This window comes from Nelumbo lutea, chromosome 1, assembly GCF_056320005.1.
Source record: "Nelumbo lutea isolate HS-2025 chromosome 1, American lotus-T2T, whole genome shotgun sequence".
Classification (NCBI taxonomy): Eukaryota; Viridiplantae; Streptophyta; class Magnoliopsida; order Proteales; family Nelumbonaceae; genus Nelumbo; species Nelumbo lutea.
The window spans coordinates 119,645,804-119,665,737 of NC_142684.1; the positions used below are offsets into that span (position 1 = coordinate 119,645,804).

Consider the following 19,934-nt stretch of genomic DNA (forward strand, 5'->3'; position numbering starts at 1 on the left):
GGACGAAGATGGAATTGAGTGGGGGAGAATGTCGCAAGGGACAATTTTTCCACGTCTTCAAGTGCCATCACCATGCCCACAACACGCCTTCCAAGTGTCCAAGTGTATGTCTTGGGTGGGACATTGCATATGTTTTGTATGGGGGGATTTCCAATGGTATTATTGTAATTTTATAGTATGACTTTTTATCTTTTTGATGTTTCTTATTGTCACTCCCCCAAAAGCTTAACATACTCTTTGAGGAGAGGTAGGTAGTCGAGTGAATCAAGAGCATCTAAAGATTAAACATGAGATCCCCTTGACACTGAACTATATACTTATACTTGCCATCTATTAATATAATACAGTTTATCTTTTTATCTAATTTATATGTCATCTTTATTACATTTTCTTGTATTATTGTTTATCATTTAGGCTTACTTGTCGCATTCGATTGCCGCACGGGCTCCAATGACTAATCCCATGACAAAACATCTAATTTGACATTTTATAAATCGACAAATCATTACTCCCAATAACTCTGTGATGTGGCGTTGATTTGTACTAAATAGATTTCACATACAAAGAAAAACGATGATGAAATAATACTAAAGAGATTAACATGGACCATCTTGGGCGTGGGAATTAAAAAATAAAATAAAAGAGACCAAAAAAGCACTCACGTTATCAAATACCTCCAAAAATAATCAAACTATTATGTATGTATATGTGTTCTATCCGTGCAGCCTATCCACATCTATGATCGCACGAGAGAAAAATGAATTGGCATTAGATCAATGAACTGTACGTGTGATCGATGCGTGAGGTCTCTCTCCTCCAACGACTTCTCTCTCCCTCCATTTTGCATGCATAACGTGTGATGTATCTACTTTTTTCCTCTTTCTTCCCGCTCACCCTCTCATTTCTGGCTCTCTGTTTCTCCACTTCTCTCCTCAGTCCTCACCCCGCATTCTCTCTCTCTCCTGATTCCAGAACTTCTTCCCGCTCTCCCTCTCTTCTCAGTCCTCTCTATTTCTCCGATTCTCTCCAACAACGACCTCTCTGGTTCGATCCCTCCTGAGCTCGTCGATTGCAAGTTTCTCAATAGTCTTAAACTTGCCAACAATCGTCTCTCCAGTTCAATCCCTTATGAGCTCTCCCGGCTTACTCGTCTCAAGAAGTTCTCGGTTGCTAATAACCGTCTCTCCGGTACGATTCTCTGCTTTTCCGATTTCGATGCCGCTGGCTTCGACGGCAACAACGGGCTCTGCGGTAGGCCTCTTGGGTCCAACTGTGGTGGTTTGAGCAAGAGGCCAAGTCGTCGCCTTCGCAAGAGGAAGTATGGGACTGGAAAGTACGAAGATAGTAGTTGGCTATGGAGTGCTTGAGGGGTCACAAGCTTGCTCAGGTTTCGTTGTTCCAGAAACCCTTTATGAAGGTCAAGTTGGCGGAACTCTGGGTTTCTGCGTAGTAGAAGATGAGAGACTTTTAGTTTATAAACACATGCCTAACGGAGCATTCTCTGTTGCACGGTTCTGCCATTAAAACATTGAGCATAGTTCATTGGATTGGCGAACGAGGCTTAAGATGGGCAGGGTGTGGTTCTTCTCGCACACCCTGTGTCAGAATCATTCTCTTCCCATTTGAACAATCTGCTGGCCCATTGGCTATTTCTTCTCAACTCCCCCTCCAGATTTCTCCCTCTCTGTCTCAAGGTATCGTTTTTCTCGCTCTGTTTCTCAGAATATTTTCTCTATGCTTTTTAGACTCAGCCGCCTCGATTTTAGGTTTTACTTCATGTGTTTTAGATTTCACTTTCCACGTTCTTGGCTTTGAAGGTTGTAATTAATGTCTGTATATGACTTGACCAACCAGTTTTCATTTTTCATTTCGAATCCGCAAAGTTGCAGTTATCATTTTTTCTCCTCCTTATTGCTTTGAGTTGTTTCCTCGGGAAATTTTTGCAGGCTATTGATATTAATGTGGCTTTTTCTTAGATCAGATTCCCCCTCCAAACTTCGTTATTTAATTTATTCCTATTTAAGTATATTGTTCTGTCTGCAGCGTTGTGAAAGTTGGAGTTTGGTTGTTTCAGTTCTTCCACCCGATACGCTATCTCTGTTTTTATTTATTTATTTTTTAATTTTTGGTGGCAGTCATCGATACAGTTGAGACTGAGCCTTAAGGCTGTATCTCAAGCATCTGCACCTATTAACTGATCTAACAAGGGTTCTCAGAGAGATCTTTGAAGGAGTCGTAGATGGCAGTGATGAAACAGATTTAAATCCTTATTCCAAGTGAAAACCATTGCGGTTAAATAAATCTATTTTTTTTTGTATGCTATATAATATTTGTTTTATATCTAATTTTACAATTAATGCTAATTTTTATACATTTTTACTGATATTTCAATGGGTTCAGATTCAAATCAAACATTGTCGTATTTAAATGAATTGAATTCTAGTCTATTTTTTTTAGACACCCATTAGATTTCGAATCAAATTTGGATCTCTCGGGTTTGTTACTACACGAACCATTACTTTTTGCACTCTCATTACATACACCAATTTACAGAAAACAAAAGAAGATGGTAAGGTCTGGCATATTGCATCGATTAAGCACTGTTCAGACCAAAAAAAGAGTTTTCCGTATCATGATCTTTGCATCAGTATGAATAACAACTGATGCAGCATTCAGCTCCTTTTCTTTCCTTAAGCCCCTGAGGATTGCCCAATACTCAGAGTCGGTTGCAATAAGATAATTTAGAGGAGAGAAAATAGCTAAATTAGTAGCAGCTCCAAAGTGTAGCCTCACTAGTAGGGCCACCGTGGAATCAGATGTCTACAGGTTTGGTGTCTTCATTCTCGAAGTTGCATGTGGATGAAGACCTGGTAATCAATCCTCAGGTGTTTGGAGTTTTGGATTTTCACCAACATTTCATTCAAATATATTTTTTTTCTTTCTATTATTTACTTCAGCATTTCATTCAAGCATTGGTCCATTAGAGATTCATGACCCTTGCTAGAATGAAATAGAAGAATAGCTGAGGTTATACACCATTTTAAGTCTATGATGTATACATCTCTTTGATATTAATAAAATATTCTATTTGTTGTCTGATAAAAATACCATTAAGGACGGAAAAACAATACAAGTTAAAAAATGTTTGTTTATATGCATATATTTGTAAATAAGATGTGGTTTTAGGTAGTTTGCTATTTATTTTTAATTATCATATAGTTATGCAGTTCAGTTTCTTTCCTCTTTTCTCATTTTGTATAGTAGAGCTACAAGTGAATGAAATTTAATCTTATTCTATTTGGATATTGGTTTGGTGATGAATAACTCTGATTGCATTAAGTTTTGTTTCTTTAGGATCTGTTTGTCTCTTGGAAATGCATAAAATGAAGTGGAACTTTGCATGCTTAGAGTTTCCATTGTTGTGGCCTGCATTATTCTTTAGAATCTGTTTGCTGTTGTAAATAACAGAAGAGTGCAACCATTTTAAAACTCCATCCTAGCCCTTCTTCTTTTCCACAAAATCATCATGTTTGATAGATTGTTTTAGTCTTCTATTCTGAACTATTTGCTCTTTTTTCAACTCATTAGGACCATTAGGACCCACTGTTGCTGAAGCATGTAGCTCTATCAGCCTGCACTTTTGTTTTGACATCATTTCAGCCCAATTCAGGATCCCTGTTGCTGCAATATGTAGCTTTATAGGTATGCATTGTTTTGATACCATTTCAGCCCAGTTTTGGTTCACTGTTACAGTAGAATGCATTTTTTTTTTAAACTCACATCATGTTATGGGCCCGCACATAGGATCTCATCACGGGTCGGTCCACGGTGAGAAAGCCCTGCTTTCCCTTGCGCCTTCCCTTGCGTTCAGACCCTATTGTGGGAAACCGAATGGGTGATTTGTCCAAGAGACCACCCGAACTCTCCTCACTCTTCTCTTGACTGGAAAACTGAATGCCTTCACTTCAATTCGTAGCTTCTTAAATAGGAGATTACAGAAGGAAATTCCTTGTTGGATTCGGCTAGGCTAGGGTAATCCAACTTAAACTAAAACTCCTAATTACCTACTCCTAATGGTAATACAACTCTTACTTAAGATAAGATAATAAGGATAAGGGATAAGGGATAAGGTAAGCTGGCAGTGAGTTGGCGAGCAGAGCTGATGTGGTAAGATAAGTGTGGATCCACCCTGATGAGCTGTTGTGTGGGTCCCGCTCTACTGCTGTTGCCGGCGGTGCGCGTGTCTCACAGTGCTGCTGCCGTGTGGTGCGTGCTGTTGCCGTGCGGTGCGTGCTGTTGTCTAGTGCTACTGCAATGCGGTGCATGCTGCTGCCTAGTGCTGCTGCCGTGCGGTGCATGCTGTGCGTTGCCAGGCGATGCGTGTTGCGTGCTGCCGGGCGGTGCGTGCTGTTGTCTAGTGCTACTGCAATGCGGTGCATGCTGCTGCCGTGCGGTGCATGCTGTGCGTTGCCAGGCGATGCGTGTTGCGTGCTGCCGGGCGGTGCGTGCTACTGTGCGGTGCTGCCGGATGGTGCCTACTGTTGTGCGGCCTGCTGTGCATGCTGCGCATTGCCGGCAGTGCGTGCTGCTGTGCGGCGCTGCCGGGCGGTGTGTCCATAACATCACACCCCTCCTGGACGACAAGCTTGTCTTCAAGCTCGAATTCTTGATACGTGGCTTGGAACTCTGCCAATGGATCAAATGGCTGCTCACTATCTCTCAGTTCACCAACAGCATGAACAACAGGGATTGTCCCGTAGCTCAGTGCATAAAGCTGGTTCCGTCCACATGGCTCAAATCTAGAAGGCATGAGTAGGATGTCTGCACCAGTAATTATTTGATGAGCCATTTTCACAGAGAAGCCAACCCAACCCCTAACTTTGTCATGGTGTTGACTCTCAAAATGTTTGAGAAGCTGTTCCAGGTCAGGTCTCCCAGTGCCCAACATGACTAGTTGTACATCCTGGTCCACCATCCAAGGAATGGACTTAGCAATGAGATCAACCCCTTTATGATAGTCAAGCCTGCCAATGAACCCAATCAGAGGAACATTCTCCCGAAGAGGAAGACCAAGCTCCCTTTGTAGAGCTGCTTTGCATTGAGGCTTGCCAGTCTGAAGAGTCTCCACAGAGTAATTGGTGTAGCCATCCGATGCCAGGTAAACATCTAACTGTAGGTTTCAGTGACTACAGTGACTACACCATCTTTTGCTCTCAGGCCAGCTGCAAGGACATTGAAGTGGTCCCCACCTCCTGGGTCATGTAGTTTGAAGTAGTTTTGTGGAAGATCCACATAACGAAAATCGCGTACTGGACCACGACCCCGGTGTGCTATGTTGTGGATCATAGGAACGTATGCTTATAGAAGAGAACCTCAAGAGCAGCCTCCATATCCTACCCATCCACCTTATATCTCTTGCGCACTTCTGTTTCTTGGGCTTCTGCACAATTACCATATCGTGGTGCCACAATCATAACTCTATGTCCACACCGAGCCAAAGCCATCGGTAAAGCCCCAACAACATCGCCAAGCCCACCTGTCTTCGACAAAGGAGCGCATTCTACAGGTACCAACATAATGTTCATGACATTGTCCCCGACCAAAGGAGGAGACTTTACAGTTTCATCCTCCGTGCGCTGATCCTTGGGAATAACTGCGTCTGTAGGGGCAGCAATCTGCTGTTCGCTGGATGCCTCTGCCCAGTCCGGACGGCGACTGTTTGTGTTGGCTATTTCCTCCGAACTCCTTTCTTTGTTGGAGAGGAATGCTTCCAGCAAGCATCGCAGCTCCCGGACATCTTCCTTGACTTCACGAACCTCCATGCTGGTTTCTGCTAGCCTATGTTCCAGTTCGTGGACCTTGGAAGATAGTTGCTCCATTTCGCCCAAGATGTTTGGTTTTGATACCAGAATGTTATGGGCCCGCGCGTAGGATCTCGTCACGGGTCGGTCCACGGTGAGAAAGCCCTGCTTTCCCTTGCGCCTTCCCTTGCGTGCAGACCCTATTGTGGGAAACCGAATGGGTGATTTGTCCAAGAGACCACCCGAACTCTCCTAATGGGTGATTTGTCCAAGAAACTACCCAAACTCTCCTCACTCTTCTCTTGACTGGAAAACTGAATGTCTTTACTTCAATTCACAGCTCCTTAAATAGGAGATTACAGAAGGAAATTCCTTGTTGGATTCGGCTAGGCTAGGGTAATCCAAGTTAAACTAAAACTCCTAATGGTAACACAACTCTTACTTAAGATAAAGATAAGATAAGGATAAGGATAAGGGATAAGGTAAGCTGGCGGTGAGTTGGCGAGCGGAGCTGATTGGTAAGATAAGTGTGGACCCACACTGATGAGCTGTCGTACGGGCCCCGCTCTACTGCTGCTACCGGCGGTGCGCGCGTCTCACAGTGCTGCTGCCGTGCGGTGCATGCTGCTGCATGTGGTGTGTGCTGCTGTCTAGTGCTGCTGCCGTGCGGTGCGTGCTGCTGCCTAGTGATGCTGCCGTGTGGTGCATGTTGCGCGTTGCCGGGCAGTGCATTCTGCGTGCTGCGCGCCGCTAGGCGGTGCATGCTACTGTGCAGTGCTGCCGGCCGGTGCCTGCTGTTGTGCGGCCTGCTGTGCGTGCTGCGTGCTGCTGTGCGGCGCTGCCGGCCGGTGCCTGCTGCTGTGCAGCCTGCCATGCGTTCTGCTGCCTATGACTGCGCTGCAGTGTGCTGCCGGGCAGTGTGTCCATAACACATCAGTCCAATCTAGTATCTTTGTACTAAGAAGGCCTGTTAAACCACCTGAAATGGGGTACCAGTGGTCAATTTACTCTTATAAGCTTTCTTTTACATCCTGGAATGATGCATTATAATAAGACAGTATGTAAGGTTATGGATTAATCATTGTATTGGTGTTCTATGTATCTAGATGATCTAACTCTTACCAGTTTATGTAGAATTTATATTACCTTCTTTTTTCGAAAAAGTCCTTTATTAGCATTTTTCTGCCAACCAGTGTCTTATTGACAATGCCCCCACTGTAATAGTAGCATGCATTTTGATACCTAAAATCTTAGTTGCCCACTTGCCCTTACTTTGATCCCAGCTATCCGGGATCTTGGGAGGGATGGATTGGATACTGTCTTTGTTACTCTAAAGTTACAGTATCATTGTTTGGTGAAATACCTGGAAAGCCCAAATTAGCTTTCTTTCGGCGAAAAAAACTGGCTTTCCATTGAAGCTTACTTTTAGTACCTGTTTGGGAGGGTTTTGATATAGTAGCTTCTGGCTTTACAAGGTGGGCCCCGCTTGGAAAGTATATAAGCGATGTTTGGTAAAAACTCCATAAAATCTAGAATAGCTATGTTACAGTCCAAAATATGGCTTTTCGTTGAAGTTTCTTTTAGTGCCTTCTCTAAAGCAGCTTAATCAAAGCTTAATCAAAGCAGCTCAATGAAAGCACTGAACCAAGGCTTCAGTCCCCCTAAACGGGCCCTTAGTGTTGTAGTTTTGTTGCTGGTGCTTGCTTGAGCTTGGCTGGTAGTAGGGGTGCAAGTCCACTCAGGTTAGGTCGGATTGAGGTCAACCCTCACCCAACCCAAGTTGTTGAATCCCCCAACCCTAAACTTGGGTTGGGTTTAGGTTAGCCTAATTTTTTTTTTACTTCTTTTTGTTTTAGAAAAACGCTTTCACTGCTTAAACATAGAATTGGCCAATTATGGTTAACTATATATGTTGATGCTTTAGGAGTGCCATACTTATGTTACACCAAAAATTTTTTCCTTAAAAACTCAAAATTATTGATACGTATACATATATACATGCATGTTTGCATGAAAACATGCATATTGAAGTCAGGTTCATATTTCTGAATCCTTACCCAACCTTCAACCCAACTGAACTCAACTCGACCTTTGGATGGGGCTAACCCAGTCCATGATGCACCTCTAGCTGGTAGCATGCTGTTTTTGTTTCTGTGCATTATTTTTCATAATTATGCTTGGGGTTGTTATTTTTGTTCATCAGGCTGAATTGCATATGTTGTATAGAAGTCCGGTGCCCCCCTCATCAGGGCTTCTGTTTTCTTCTTTGGTTTCTCTTTCTCATTTTTTCTTTTCTTTTATATGTACTTCTTGCATACTTTTTGTAATAAAATCTCTGCCTCCTCTCATGAGAAAATACCTTTAATGTGATGGGGAAAATTTAGTCTAATGTTGTCGAATTTCCAGAGTTTGGTAGTCTCCTTTCCTTTTCTTTTTACTGATATAAGAATACCATTAAATGGAGGAGAACAAACATGAGGAAATATGCCAAGCACCCTCAAAGATCTTAGATATCCTGATTTATATTGTCTGATATATTCCTTTATATAGACCCAAACTCAAAAATTTCTATTGGTAACTCCTCAATATAGCTCCTCCCTGGAAACCCCTTTCTTTCCAAGATAACTGCCATAGTATTTGTTGTTCTTTGTATCCGTTGCAACTCAGCTCTTAGTTATTGAACAAGCTGCTTCACCTCCCTCAAAGTGTCTATACTGATAGGATCCCTGGTTTTTATACCTAGGCAGCTAACAGTGATTTGAAAATATAATCTCCCTCCAATGTTATGTCCTTGTAGCTCAATAATTTTCCCAGCTTTAGACCTTGGTTTGGGGATGACAGTAATGTTCTAACTGAGTTTCCTATTTTTTCTAAGAAACCATATAATTAATGGTTATTATTGTCCCGTACTTCTGCCTCTTGTGGTTGGGGACTTGCTAGACCACAGCCCACTTTAGCCCCTCCAATAACTGATAACTAAGACAACCAAGAATCAAAGAAAAGAAAAATGTTGACAAAGAATAAGTTCCATGCATTGTTTGCCAATATCCCTTTACATTTTCTATATTATTAGGATTAAGATGCAGGGTTTCTGTTGTGTATATATTAACAAATGTGTCAGTTTTTTTTCTTTTTTTTTTCATATATGCATTATTATGCTCACATGATACTGGTAGTACATTTGGTATGTTCCACTTGTCTATCTGCCCTGACTTTTGTAATTTGGTTGTTGGGTGGGGGGTCATCCTAACCCTTGGTTTGGGATCAGTAGAAGGTTAGTGGAATAAACCGATTTATTTGTTTATTTGGTGCATGCCTTGGATAATAAAATGGCTGTAATGGGCCATGACACTTAACAAGGGGACTTTATGCCAATACATTTTTCTTTTGGTTTTTTCCTGTTGATATAGTCAAAAGAGTTGCATACATTTGTGAATCCCCCTGCTTTAAGGAAAGGATAATTCTAAGGTGCAACATACAATGGTATAAACAAACTTAACCTGCAACTCTTTTGATATCAAGCAGTCCACATCTGTGCTTCAAAAGACTTTGGTGAAAATCTGCTTTTTGAGAACCATGTTCTTTCCTGGTTGGTTGATATTGCAAAAAAGGAAAGACTGTTATTTTGTTCAATCATAATTTATGTATTTTGTCGTTTGCTGCCTACCAATCAGGAGTAGGTGCTTAGTTGTTAATGTACAGGATGCTGTTAAGGGTCCATCCCTACCTATTTACCTTTCTCTCTCATCTCTCTATCGTATTGTATCATGCTTTTGTTGATGTTAGATTTTCTACGGTTTTTTATATTGAAATGTTTTCACATATAGCAAGAATCATTCTACAAATTTGGATTAGCCTGCATTTTTGTTTTGGCATCATTTCAGCCCAATTCAGGATCCCTGCTGTTGCAACATGTAGCTTTATAGGTATGCATTGATTTGATACCATTTCAGCCCAGTTTTGGTTCAATCTTACAGTAACGTGCATTTTTTTAAAACTCACATCAGATCAATCTAGTATCTATGTCACAACAGTATATTAGTCTTTTAGGTTTGCACTTCTTGGCATCTATTAGCTCCATGGTAGAACCATATTAATCCCTAAGTCGAATATGCATTGACGTACGGGCACCCCATGGTACATCCCAACCGTGTATTGGAAACGTCTTCCAATGTAAACTCCCCTTAGTCTGGTTCTCCTCTACCATCTCAACCCACTTTAGCATTAGCATAGCAATAGCATGTCAGCTTAGTTTTTAGTTTGGGGACTGATCAGTCCAAGGGTTCTCCCAAGATATGATCCAATTTTTTGCACCTGTTGCATTCGGGGCTGACCAGTTTTAAATGAACTAAGAGGGAGCATCCTTAGGGATATTTTGCTAAAAGCATGCCTGCTGATTAGTGAAAGTCAAGGATTATTATCTGAAATTGGACACATGTTGGCTGATTCAGGTAACTAATACAACATTTATAGTTAACAATTCATGCTTTTGGAAGGCTACAATATTTATGCTAATAATATATCTAATACATACACAAACTATTTTAGTACTAATATTGATTGTTATTATTGCAGGTTTGCGTAGGAAGTTTTATGCTGGCGAAAGTAGTTTGGGGAGCAAATGCATCAAACCTTAGCACCAAGAAATTAACTACGATCATAAACTTTTTTTGCACTCATTTACAACTCATTGCTATCTGAATTGAATACTTTGTTTATTTTTATTGACAATTCAGACAATTAATTTCTGTCTTGTTATTCAAACAATACAAATCATATTTTGCTTTTGCAGTTCAAGCATAATCCATTATCCACAATTGAATCGCTATAAAACCTTTGCACTTAAGCCATTAATTAACTTATGCAATAACGTCTTCTTTGTAATAACCGAAATCCAATTTGTTTTTAAACTATCTTTGTTTTTTTCTTCTTAATTTTTTACAATTGATGCAATTAGATGAACTAAAAAAAAATGACTTTAAATTAGTGAGCCTTAATTTAACATTTACACCTATTTTGGTTGTAAATATAAATTGATTTTAATTGGATGCAATTGGGGTGGACCCATTTATGAATGGATTGGACATTTGAAATCCGAATCTAATTTATTAGTGGATCACATTTGAAATCCAGTGACCATGATAGGGTAGGGCCAACCCAACTTGTGTTAATGCATTCGGAAATAACACCTCTCATCCCAATTCGTCAAGACGGTAACACCAGTTACACCACCAAGAGTGATAGCAAGTATTATACTCCAACCTGGGCCCAGCACACCTTGTCAATAAAACAAGACAGGAATGTCTCAGCACCAATGTTTTTTTTTTTTTCTTTTTCTTTTTTCTTTGGGTCAATGGATCATGGCTTAACCATTTGGGTCAACAGTTCTTATGTAGAGGTTGACCCGATTCAGTATTGTGATAGGCTCACTGTCCCAACTAACAAGTACAACTGCCTTGTAGTTCTGCTGAGGCTAAAACCTCAAGTTTCGTGAGCCGTATGTTTCACTGCTTTGAGCTTCAAATCGGATACAATGCATCTCATATAAATAGCACTATTAGGGAAAAAATGAATTTTTTAAGGGTCTAATTATTTCTTGGATTTTGAGAGGAGAATGTTGGTTAATAGGATTTTAGTTTTTATTGACAAAAAAATTATGTTTTTTTTTTTAAATTTATGTGGTATTCATGAAAATTTTATTTTTTCAATTCATCTCTAAAGTGGGTAAATAATTTTACCAAGTAGGGAGAAAATTGCTAACACTTGGATGGAACAAAATTATTCCTTTTTAATAATGACTTTTTATGACTAAAAGGATCATTATCTTATTTACCTGGAAAATAAAAGAATATGAATAAATTCATTTAGATAATTTTTTCCTAAAAAACACTTACCCGTATAAGTAACTTACCAAAAAGCAAACCAGACCTAAAATATTTTAAGTATGACAATCCCCAAAATTCAAGAAGCCTTGATTATTTGGTTAGATATAAATAAAATAAAACAATTTAAACTTAAAATCATTCATAATAATAATATCATTTTAACCAAAAAATATATCCTTGCTTTTTCTTTAAAATTGCATCTTCACTATATGTCTCAATGTATCACATGTGAAAAAAAACTGCATCTCCATACGCATGTTCACCCATGACAAGTAATGGTAGGATCTACCAATTTATAAATTATTTTTATTTAAAAATAAATTATACTAATATGAAAATTTTAAATATAATTGTCAAATAAAATAATAATATTAATGTACTAAAAAATAGCATTTGGACTGGGTTAGAGACTTTGGACCATGACTAAGCCCCCCAACGCCTTTCTGCAAGCGGGTTTTGCTCCATTTGAATTCACTCGCCCCTACTCTTAGAGACCCCGCCCCCTCCCTTGCTGGTATTAATTTTTTATCCTCATTACAAAAACATTCTTTAAATTTGGTTATGAAAAAGTACTAGAACATACGTAAATTAAGTAAAGCTTTATAAAATAAAATTATAAAAATATATTATATTAGAAATGATATAATCGAATAAAAATAAATATGAAGGAATAAATTGTATTTGAAAATATAAAAAGAAATTAGGAACAATATCAATATATATGGATTATTTTATTTAGTTAATTAACATATATATATCAAGTTTCTTAACAAAACATACATTACAAAAATTAGAAGTATTATTTGATACAACATCCAAAGATTGGATCGATAGCATTAAAATGCAAAGTTTACTTAAACGTCCGGTGAAGCTCAAAGCCCCAAATCAACAATCTGTTGGTTAAAAAAAAAAAACATAAAAGAACAAAAGAAAGAAAAATAAAAAAACTCAACAATCTATCAATTAATTAATTTTTTTATGCTTTGATAATTACTAAAATTTAACGGAAAATCGAGAATCACGACAAGCACATTTTCCGCTTTTAAATAGACTCAAAACATCATGTGAAGTTAACTAATTTTCATCGCTGGCATGTGCTTCATTGGAGTTGGAGGATAGCAAGATAGTGGCACGAGTCCGGCTTCTATTAGAGTATTAGGGCAGAGCCCATACTTGTATCGCTCGCGCCGCACGAAGACGTGCCACGCATCTTTTGGGTCGTGGCAACGTGGCGTAATGCGTGAAATGAATTAAACAGAGTTTATCCTTCATGCCGTCGGCTTCTCATTCGTTCCATTCCACTTCCTTCTCGAGACTCCCGGACTCTGCCTTCCCCGGTCACTCTCACTCTCTCCCTTTCCAACCGGCAGCGATTAACAGCCATCACCAACGACCCCCTCAAGTATTTTGGACTTTGCCCTGTAGAAGCCGGACTGTTATCATCGGCGACTGTTAGAAGCTGGACTCTTGTCAACGGTAATCAGAGTTCAGATTCGTCTACCCTTGCTGAACAACCAAGATCAGAGGATTCTATGGAGAAAGGAGTCCGACGAGAGAAGAGATGGCCACAAGCTACAAGAAGTGGAGGTGTCCTCGTCGTTGTCTCGTGTTTTCTCACTCTGCCGCTTGGGGAGTCGGTTTCAACCTTCAATCTGGAGAATGTCATCTGCAGCCATGGGCTGTTCATGGTGGCGCCATACCAGTGCGACCCATGACTAAGATTTATCTTCCAACACCCCCTGGGACTCTCTGATGAAACCACTTCCATCCTCGTCTGCATCTCCCATCCCCCCGTCCCCCCAATTCCCTTTCTCTCCATGTCCCGTTCTCGGCGCTGCTTCCCTCTCTCCCGATGATCAACTCAACTATCTACCTACTACTTGTAGTGTTTGTTGTCCTTCTTTCTCTTCCTCCAGTTTATTAGCTTGGTGTGTGATTGTTAATTTCAGGCTCAGATAGCACGAATGCTGTGATGACAATATGAAAGGTATATAAGGGAGCTTCACAAGTAGGAATATGGCAATTTTATTTTATTTAAAAAAATAAAATTAAAATAATTAAAATTTTCTCATTCCCATTGGGAAAATCCATCCCACCCGGAATCGGGGAAATAGAGATAATTGCCATCCCTATTCATTAGATTCTCGCGGAAATGGAGATAATTGCCATGCTGTTGAGCAGCATGGCAACAGCCAAATGCCCAGAACGTCCCCAACCCAGAAACAGCCAAAGTTAACCCGTTCGAAGTTATGGTCAAATGCATTTTCCTCTGTAACTGCCAGTCAAAGGAATTTGCTGATTTTTACGCTCAATTTGAAAAGTGTACAAACAGAAAGAAATATGTAAAGTATACAAAATATATGGTTTTCTAGTCTACGATCTTCGTATTTATATTTGTACTCCTTCTAAACTGAACCTTGAGCCTTAGCGAAGGAGTACAAATGCAAATATATAGAGTGCAAAACTTTATATTTTATATTATTTTGTATGTATTTATTCTGTACATATTTGCATTTGTACTCTTTTCAAACTGAGTAGTTATATTGAGTCATGAACATCGGGCTTACAACTTGGGCCATAAGCCTAAACCCCGAACATCGGGCCTATATATATATATATAAAATTATTAATATATACAGGGCCGGGCTTTTTTAAAAAATCTCAAGCCTAACCCGAAACACAGTTGTGCTTGGTGTTTTGGGCTCGAGGTTAGACCCACGGGCCTAACGCCTGACTGGAGTGTAAGCCGGGCCGGGAAGGGCCGTCGGACTACCCGGCCCATGAAAAGGTCTAAATGGGAACAAGCAAGTTCAACCCACAAAAATTCAAGAAGTTGGTTTTCAACTCATTAGGACCCATATGATATGTAGAGGATTTATTTTCAGTCAAACCCGAAATCATAGAAATCTACGATGATAATAGAAACAAAGATACAACAAAAAGTTAGGTAACAATAGTAACTCACTAATGAAGTGATAAAAAGAATTTCAGAGATCTAAATAACAAGGTAAAATCTCAACAAAAATTCACTAATGAAATGGAGTTACAAAATATGAAATGAATATTCAAAATGAAAACCTTGTGGGGCACAGTCTTTTGGGGGGTTGATTTGAATTCAATAGGCGAAAATTTTCCTTCAGCTGTCAAAAAATACATTTTTTAATAAATATTTACATTAATAATAGGATATAAAAATAAAAAGTAAATTTGAATTCAAGTGAGCTTATGATAAAATAAAGTCATATAGAATTGGTGTTTGCATTCATTACAACTTAAAGAATATTTGGTAAGAAGTAAATTTATTTGTACATATTTGCATTCACACTTAATTACAAGAAATTTCTTTTTTAAATTTAATCCTCCTCCGTTTCACTTACGGTATTCCGCCTTCCTTCCGCCTTCCTTCCGCCTTCCTTCCATGACATTTCCTCGACGATTTGATGGATTTTTTTATTTTGTTTATTCCACGGTCAAAGAGAGGATGATACTTCCTTTTCTTCTCATCTCTAGTATAAAAATCTGTTTATGCATTGGCCAGAAACAAACACCAGAGACAGAGAGATCGATTCAGATCGATTGAGAGAGAGAGAGGTTCCGCCAATTGAACTAATTTTGAAGTAATCTTCAAATACCTCAAGCCCTCGCTCGTGATTCCAAAGTAGAAACGATGTTTTCTGAAAACAGTGCAGTCTCATCCAAAACAATTTTATCCACCGCTGCCTCTCTGGCTGCATCGATGATGCTCGTCCGTTCGATAGTCTACGACTTCTTGCCCCACGAAACTCAAGACTACATCTTCTCCGGCATCCGAAGCCTCCTCGGCCGTTTCTCCTCCGAGCTAATCATGGTCATCGAAGAATTCGACGGCCTCACCAGCAATGAAATCTATGACGCTGCCGAGATTTACTTGGGCACCAAAGTCAACCCCTCCACCCGAAGAGTGAAGGTCAGGAAACCTGAGAAGGAGAAGAACTTTACTGTCACCATGGAGAGAAACGAAGAGATAGTAGATGTTTTCGACCGTGTAAGATTCAAGTGGAAATTCGTATGTGCGCCGGTGGAGTCCCAGATTTTCAACCACCGGCGCCAGTTCAATTCGACAGTCCGATCTGAAGTCCGATCGTTCGAGCTAAGCTTCCACAAGAAGTATAAAGACAAGGTTTTGAGTTCTTACTTTCCGTACATATTGGAGAAATCAAAGGCCATCAAGGACGAGAAGAAGACATTGAAACTGTTAACCGCGAATTACAACGGATATTACGATAACCCATCAGACGCATGGATATCGATTAACCTGGATCACCCAGCGACCTTCGAGACGCTGGCCATAGAGCCGGATTTGAAGAAAGCAGTAATGGAGGATCTGGATAGGTTTGTGAAGAGGAAGGAATTCTATAAGAGTGTAGGGAAGGCTTGGAAACGAGGATATTTGCTGTATGGACCTCCAGGCACGGGCAAGTCTAGCTTAATCGCGGCCATGGCTAATTACCTCAACTTCGACGTATATGACTTGGAGCTGACGAGCGTTCGATGCAACTCGGAGCTCAGAAGTTTGCTGGTCGGGACAGCGAACCGATCCATACTCGTGGTGGAGGACATCGATTGTAGTGTTGATTTTCAAGATCGACAAGGACAAGCCAATCCCAGCCAGAGGAAGGAAGAAGAACAAAACAAGGTGACACTTTCAGGGCTGCTGAATTTCGTGGATGGACTATGGTCGAGCTGCGGCGATGAACGGATCATCGTGTTCACAACCAACCATAAGGACCGGCTGGACCCGGCTCTACTTCGACCAGGCCGCATGGACATGCACATTCATATGTCCTACTGCACTCCCGGTGGATTCAAGATACTTGCTTCTAATTACCTTGGAATTGATGATGATGATGATGATTCCCTCTCTTCTAAGGTTGAGGAAATCCAAGGGTTGATAAAGGAGGTGGTGGAGGTCACCCCTGCTGAAGTGGCTGAGGAGCTTATGAAGAACGACAATCCCCAAATAGCACTACAATGCCTCCTTCAATTCCTGCATTTGAAGCAGCAGCAGAAGATTAAGAGCATGGAAGCCATGTCGTCTACTATGGCAGAAGCAGCAGCAGTGGTCGATGGTCGTCAACGTTGAGTGGGGCCTGGGCCCACAACACAATCTTAATTTAAGGACCAGCAACCCAAGGGCAAGGGGATCCACCTCTATCTCTAATCTCTATTGTACAAAACAAACTACAAGTATTCGGGCCGGGAACGGAAAGCTGGAACTTAGAAGCCAACCAACAGCCCCAATTGCCACATGCTTGCTTATTCTTGTAAATTAAACAAAGGGCCATCTTTTTTTGTTTGGCAATTAAGTGACAGTTTTCCAGCTGGTTGGGTCAACAGTCAACACATTCCACATTTTTTCAAGGAAAACGACTATTGATTTGGTCATTTTCAAGTTTTTAGGTGTCATACCTTTTCCATACCATGGTTACTGGTTAGACTCTTCTTTTCTGCACCAACGTGCATGGTAAGATTATATTGAAAAACTTCCAAAGCTATCAAAATTTTAAGTGGCATATGATAAGTCTAAAATTCATTAATCTATTATTTTAGTCTGAAATGTTAAGTGGAAATTCTCCATTATCTGAAATTTTACCCGTATAAATAGATCGTTTGATAATATTAAATAATGAAAAGAATATTAAATTAAAACATTATAATATTAATAAACAAATGTTATGATTTTTTAATAAATTATATAAATTAAAAGGAAATTATTTATTATTTGTAATAATTATTGGATTGTAATATTTATTTATTTTCATTAAGCAATAATAATAATAATAATAATAATAATAATAATAATAATTATTATTATTATTATTATTATTATTGTTGTTGTTGTTGAAGAAATATTATTATACTAATATTATTATTTCTTTAAAAGAAACAAATAATAACGTTTTTAATTAATAATAAATATTTATAATGATATTATATTATTATTATTATTATTAAATGAATTATTATTGTTATTCTAATAATATATTATTATTAAATGAATACTATGACTAAAAGTTATTATGAATAAATAAATTAATTAATTAACAATAGATATTTCATAATAATGTTTATTATTATTATTATTATTTTTAATATTATTAAAATAATTATTATTTATTAAATAAATAATATTTAACAATAATGTTTATTATTATTAAATAGAAGCCGGTAACGAGGGGCCTTTGGTGAATGATGACAATGTCCGTGAACGGAAGGACTCACCCGTGGGGCGTGAGTTAGCAATTAGCATTGTCCAGTATTTATTTACTTGCTGGAAGCCCGGCGCCGGCGGCAGGCAGCGGCTTCCTTTATCCTTACTCGAACCATCGCCAATGAGTTCTACCTTCTACGTCCACTCTACCCGACGAGATCCCGGACGATTTCTTCTATCATCTCCGCAGCCTTGACCGGTTGACCCTCCTCTAAGTCTCAACTCAACCTCGTCATCGCTGAGTTAGTGAGTTCCACGGCCTCACCGAGTCACCCCTCGGTACGCTTGGTGTGCCAACGTTTACTTGTCCTGGGCACCAAGATTCCCCCCTTGCGCTCCAAGACTCAAAGTGAACAATCCCGATAAGGTCAGGAGAAAAGGCTCGTCGTTTCCATTGACAAAAACCAACAAATCGTTGACGTTCTTCCAAGGTATTAAAGGAATTGAAGTGGACATACATCTACCTGTTGCCCGGGCCGAACCCTCTCCCAAGTCCCATCACCAACCGAAATCTCAATTCGAATCAACGATCAAAAATCCATCCATTCCTTAGACCTCAGTTTTCACTTTTCACGAATAAACACAGAGAGACAAAGTGCTCGATTCTTACTGGTCTCACGTCCTAGTCATAGAGAAAAAAAAGCCATCAAACAAGAAAGGTAGTGAAGCTCCACACATACGGTTTATCATAATGGGAAGGACTACTGGTGCTCCGTCAAATGACTCAAATCTTGACCATCCCGCAACCTTCCGATACGCTGACCACGGATCCGGATCTAAAGAAAGCGATCATAGAGAATCTTGAGAAGTTCGTTGATACAAGAGGATTTTACAGGAGAGTGGAGAAGGCTTTGGTTTACACCCCTAAAAATGTTGGTCCTTAAATCTAGTCCAGTTAAGGGTCCAATAATGTTAAGCTCAGACCTAAGAAATGAACAGGGTACAGATTAGCCAGGTCCAAACACTAACCTAGACAAGTTCAAAAAGAACAGGAAGGTAGCAACATACTTTGCCAGCAGAATAAAAATATGATTTCCTCATAAAGTGATGGAAGTGGAGTGGCTTTCTTTAATTCTTTCCTACACTTGGCGCTTTAACTCTGGTTGTACGGTAAGCATAGGTAAAGAGATGACAAATGGTAACCCTCGGATGAAGTGCCACTGTTTTTTTAATTTTGAGATGATAAAAAGTCATTAATGCCCACGTGCTTGCAAGTTGGAAGTTGGAATCATCTAATTTTAGGTGAATATATCCCCAGGCCATCACTAATATCATTAACTAGATGCCCAAAAATCATCCTTCAAAAAAATAAAAAAACACTAGATGTCCAAAACCATTATTACCATCAAAATCAAATTGATATCAGTCTTCATCCCCGTATTGGCATCATACTCCCCATTGTTGCTTCGCAAAAATGATTTACCAAGGAAATAGCATTCTATCTGGTATACATCCTACCATAATAATTTAGGATTTAAAGTTTGGGGTTTAAGATTTGAGAATTTTAGGATTTTAAAATTTTAGGGTTTAAGATTTAAGGATTAAAAGTTGGAAGTTTCGATTTTAGGATTTAAGGTCTAAGAATTTAGGGTTTTTAATCAGGTGGTAGGAATCATGTCCTCCAACATGGCAGTAGCCATGTATTGCCCTTCCCGAGGAAACCACTTCGGAGAATGCAGGCCAATCAACAAGTAGTGGGTAGCAGATCCGGAGGCTTACTATTAGGCCTTACTGATTACCATCAAAGATCAAACCATGTGGTACAGAATTAAGTTAACAAGTAGTGCTTTATTTTCCTTTTATTTTATTAATTTTGGTAGCCAGCTCCCTAAGGCTGAATCAATGAAGAGTACTATTCTCAAGATATTCCACACTTTTGAAATAAGACCGACTCTAAGAACCATTTCAGACTATAATCTTTTATCTAATGCATTTCAGAATTCAGAGAACGGGGTACAATCTTTAAAATTACAAGTGTTAGTTTAAATTTAATGTCTT

At 39.4% G+C, this 19,934-nt stretch overlaps 1 protein-coding gene and 2 long non-coding RNA genes across 3 annotated transcripts; 2 read left to right on the plus strand and 1 right to left on the minus strand.

The window, feature by feature from the left end:
- Positions 1-849: 849 nt before the first annotated feature.
- Positions 850-10,600, plus strand: LOC148877115 (uncharacterized). The gene is made up of 2 exons (XR_016105169.1): positions 850-1,694; positions 10,377-10,600. It is a non-coding gene; the product is annotated as an uncharacterized LOC148877115 (long non-coding RNA).
- A 2,378-nt stretch (positions 10,601-12,978) lies between these two features.
- LOC148877116 (uncharacterized) lies at positions 12,979-14,810 on the minus strand. Its single transcript, XR_016105678.1, has 2 exons — positions 14,765-14,810; positions 12,979-13,653 (listed from the first exon to the last, which is right to left on the minus strand). It is a non-coding gene; the product is annotated as an uncharacterized LOC148877116 (long non-coding RNA).
- A 424-nt stretch (positions 14,811-15,234) lies between these two features.
- On the plus strand, positions 15,235-17,212 carry LOC148877117 (AAA-ATPase At3g50940-like). Its single transcript, XM_088981785.1, has one exon. It carries the CDS (start codon positions 15,354-15,356, stop codon positions 16,806-16,808), a length of 1,455 nt encoding a protein of 484 aa, XP_088837911.1. The 5' UTR covers positions 15,235-15,353; the 3' UTR covers positions 16,809-17,212.
- The last annotated feature ends 2,722 nt before the right edge of the window (positions 17,213-19,934 follow it).